The 3,850-nt window shown below is 49.1% G+C and overlaps 1 protein-coding gene across 1 annotated transcript; it reads right to left on the reverse strand.

Moving 5' to 3' along the window:
- Nucleotides 1–292: 292 nt before the first annotated feature.
- On the reverse strand, nucleotides 293–3,590 carry SPINK4 (serine peptidase inhibitor Kazal type 4; the record flags this gene model as incomplete). Its single annotated transcript, XM_084237759.1, has 4 exons — nucleotides 293–338; nucleotides 1,597–1,709; nucleotides 3,032–3,069; nucleotides 3,530–3,590. 4 exons carry the CDS (start codon nucleotides 3,588–3,590, stop codon nucleotides 293–295), a joined length of 258 nt encoding a protein of 85 aa, XP_084093885.1.
- Nucleotides 3,591–3,850: the final 260 nt, after the last annotated feature.

Consider the following 3,850-nt stretch of genomic DNA (forward strand, 5'->3'; position numbering starts at 1 on the left):
TAAATAAATAAAAATAGATCTTGAAAAAAAAACCAACAACCATAAGGCAGAAGTTACCTGGGACCTTTTGGAGGATATGTGAGGGGGATGAGGAACTCTGCAGGATGTCAGGTTCAGAGTGGGGGAGGGCAGCAAAATTCTACCTTCCCCCGTTACCTCCCTGAGTCCCCAAAGACTACAGCCCACTTGGCTGCATTGGGCTAGCTCTTTTAATTCATATTAAATTCATATCACATCTCTGCTTCTACCATTGTTCTCCATCCTGAAGCTTCTGGCTTACAGGTCTGTAGGCTCAGCACTTGCCATCCTTTATGATCTGGATGTCCTGTTTGGTTTTCCTAGGGTCACAGGAGGAAAAGATGAGGTCATGTCGGGAACTATATCTTTCAGTTCATCCTGGCGCCCTGCTGAGTCATCCACTACGCACCCAGTGCAGGTCTCAGGGGTCTCTGGGCACATTTTTTCACAGCTTTTCCCTCCTGCACACCCTTCCTCTAGGAAATTTCAACTTGCCGGGTGTCAGCCATCACTACATGCTGATGGCTGCAGATTCATCTCTCGAGCAGATCTCTAGGATTATTCTTGCAGTTGTCATTGGACATTGCCAGTGGAATGCCCCAGAGACTCAACTGTTCACAAACATCATTGCCTCACAAAACTACCACTCCCCTCTACCCTCTAGTCTCAGTCTGTCCATTCTACCGCCCGTGTAACCAAGAGTCTTTAATTATCATCATTTTCCAAGGACAATGTCCAGCTGTGCTTCTATTCATCTGAAGTCTTGCAGTTTCCAAGGACTTTCTTCTCTATCATCTTGCTTAGCTCTGACTTGCTCAAGGGTCTTATTAATGAAGAAATGAGACCAAATAGGCCATCTCATGTACCAACCTCACGTTCTGGCCTTGCCTGGTTCTCTATTCATTTCTTGCTTCCACCCCCATTCTCTTTTAAATTCCATCATAGCCACCTTCTTATATTTCCTCAAATACAAGTTTTCCTTTGCTTCTATGCTTCTCCAAACTCATTTTTCTACCTGGAATTACCTTTCCTTGTTCTTTCTGTTTCCTAGCTGATTTCTGCTTATCCCTTAGGACTCAGGGGCCACCTCCTCCACGAAGACCTCCCTCCTCATCCTTGTGCTTTATTTGAGCCTTTAGTATTCCAGGCTGCAGTTGGCTATAAATTGCTTCCCCCTTAGTCTTACCATATACCCTGGGAGGCCAGTGGTGCTGTCTAGCTTATCTTCTTGTCTGCCTAGTGTCTAGCACCTAACAGTGCTCAATAAATAATTGTTGGCTAGAGGAAAAAATGAAATGAGGTCACCCAGTCGGACAGAACAAGGAGAAGAATCCAAGGCTTCTGCCACTACGGCTAAATCCCTCCTCTGCCATCAACAGTAGCTGTCTGCTTGGAGTCATGTGCCTTCTTTAAATTATATTTGTGCTCATTCTGTTTGGGGGAATTGTTGGAGGACTGTTCTCAGGCCAAGTGTGTGTGAAGGAAGAAATAGGTCAAATCTTGCCCCTTTCAAACTTGTATGCACCAGAGATGGCACCACCCAGACAAGTTACAGGGAAGGTTGGGGAGTGAACTTACATGCGGGCCAAGCAGAGGTGGCATTCACTATCATAGGTGACCCCGTCAGTGCCACAAACCAGGCTGTATGTCTTAGGACAATTCGGAGATTCTGTCATATGCTCACAGGCGGGCTGCAGAAGAGAAAGTAGGGAGGGTACTTAGGGATCGGGAAACAGCAAGGGCGGACCCAGGGGCTCTCCTTGGAGTAGAAGGTCTCCGAGGAGGAACCAGATTCAAGAAAGCTCCAGAATGTGTCCCATGAGCCTGAAACCAACCAATGCCCTTGGCATGTTTGCTTTAGCATATACATGTATGACAGTGTAGGTGGCTGTGGGTATGTATACCTGTATCTGCTGAGCCAATTATGTGGGCGTGCAGGTGTGTACCCCTGTTTATGTGGCTGGAGTGAGTTTGTTCCCTCAGGCTCCTGGGGACAATTTTACACCCTTCAGAGGGTCTAACTGAAACCCCCCTGCTGCTGGTCCCTTTGAAGACCCCAGGCAATAGAACCACCCACCATTCCCAGGCCTCTCTCCCTTGGGGGCTCCTGAACTCATCCTGGCCTGTACAACCTATGAGGCCCTTGGTGTGGGAAAGTTGGGCAAATGGGACAGGCCTTGAGATTTCTCTGAGGCTCAGTCTGAAAGAGTTTCAGGGTAGGCCTAAGGCGAGGGTCAGGCCTGGGACAGTATTAGGTGAGGATGCAGGCCTTCAAAATGAGAGTTCTCCCACTGATTATCTGTGTGAACTTGGTGAGTTATTTCCACTCTCTGAGCTTCATTTCTCCTTGTGCAAAAATCACAGAAATAAAATTCTCACATAATGTTAATTGGCATAATATATGTAAAGTTTTTGGCTCCTTGACAGTAGCGGGGAGGTGGGGACAGCTGAGAGGGAAGTTGCTGAGATGGCTAGATGGAGACTTTGAGCCTCTTTATTTACCTACGTGAAAGTCTCGAAGAGGACACTGCCTTGGGGCCCTGGAACGTCAGACCCAGGGCCAAGGTGGAATCAGGGTCAGAAACAACTTGGCATTTGCACCCCAGAGTGAAAAGATAGATGGTGGGGTGTGTATAGAAAGGGTTGTTATATTCTCGAAGGCCATTCAGTGCCAGGGTGGCCTCCTTAGCCTGAACCCCACAGCCTGTCCATTTGCACTATGCAAGGTAGAGCGCATTAGTGAGCCTGGGAGGGGGTTCTCGCTGCTGGGAGGGGCCTTGGACACCAGGCTGGAGCAACTCTCTCAGTGGTCTGGAGGCCAGACCCTCCTCAGCCTGGAAAGACTAACCTGGAAAACTATAGGCTCAGGAGGCCACCCTGATGGCTCTGACTGTGCCATTAGAGGTGTCCGGGCAGGAGCACAGAGAAGAAAAGTGCTGGTTTTCCAGCATGGATGACAATCCCCCCGAACCCCCAGCAAAGGGAAAGCCAGAACTGGAAGCAACTGTCTTACCATTCTGGAGAAAACAAACTTTCCTGATACTGACACTTCTGAAAGGCAAAAAAGCAAGAATTAAGGGATATCCACTTTAGATCCTGGGTCCAGGAGCTCATAGACCTAGGTCAGGCTTCCTGCAGCTCCTACCACCCTGCAGCCAACCTATCTGCCCCGAGATAGGCCTTTTCCTTTCTGCCTCTCTAATCTCTATCTAACCCAGTAGGTGCTCATTACAGCTTTGAACTAGAACAACTTCCTACATTACAGTTGGAGAAACAGAGGCCCCCAAAGGGGAGGGGACTTCATAATCCTGGACCAGCATCAGGATTTAAACCCAGGTTCCTTTTCTCCTAATCCAGGTGGGGGCTTTTCCCCACCGTGGTGAAGAGTATAGAAAGAAGGTATATGCAGAAAGCCAAGACTTCACAGGCTGCTTCCAGCCCTGTCTCTGCCCCCCACCCCCAAGCTCACCTACTAACACCAAGCCACAGAGTCCAGATTCTGTCCACTCACCTCTCTCCACAATGAGGAGGGCAGCCAAGGCCAGAGTGACCACCCACAGGCGGACGGCCATGCTGATCCTAGGTTGATGTGGCCTGATCTAGTTGGGGCCTGAACACAGGAAAGGATAGGGTCCTGTTTATAGAGCTGATCCCTGCTCTTATCTTATCTGGGACCAGATGGAGAGGCTGTGAGCGTCACCCAGAGTTAATCTCTGCACCCTGGCATCTGGAAAAGGCATGTCCTTGGCAGAGATCCTGAGATGTAGTGGTGGGGGCTATGTCTGTGGGCTCCCAGATCCAGAGTGAGGAGTCATTTGGACTTGTAAAGCTG

The sequence above is a fragment of the Talpa europaea genome, assembly GCF_964194135.1.
Source record: "Talpa europaea genome assembly, chromosome: 7".
Taxonomy (NCBI): Eukaryota; Metazoa; Chordata; class Mammalia; order Eulipotyphla; family Talpidae; genus Talpa; species Talpa europaea.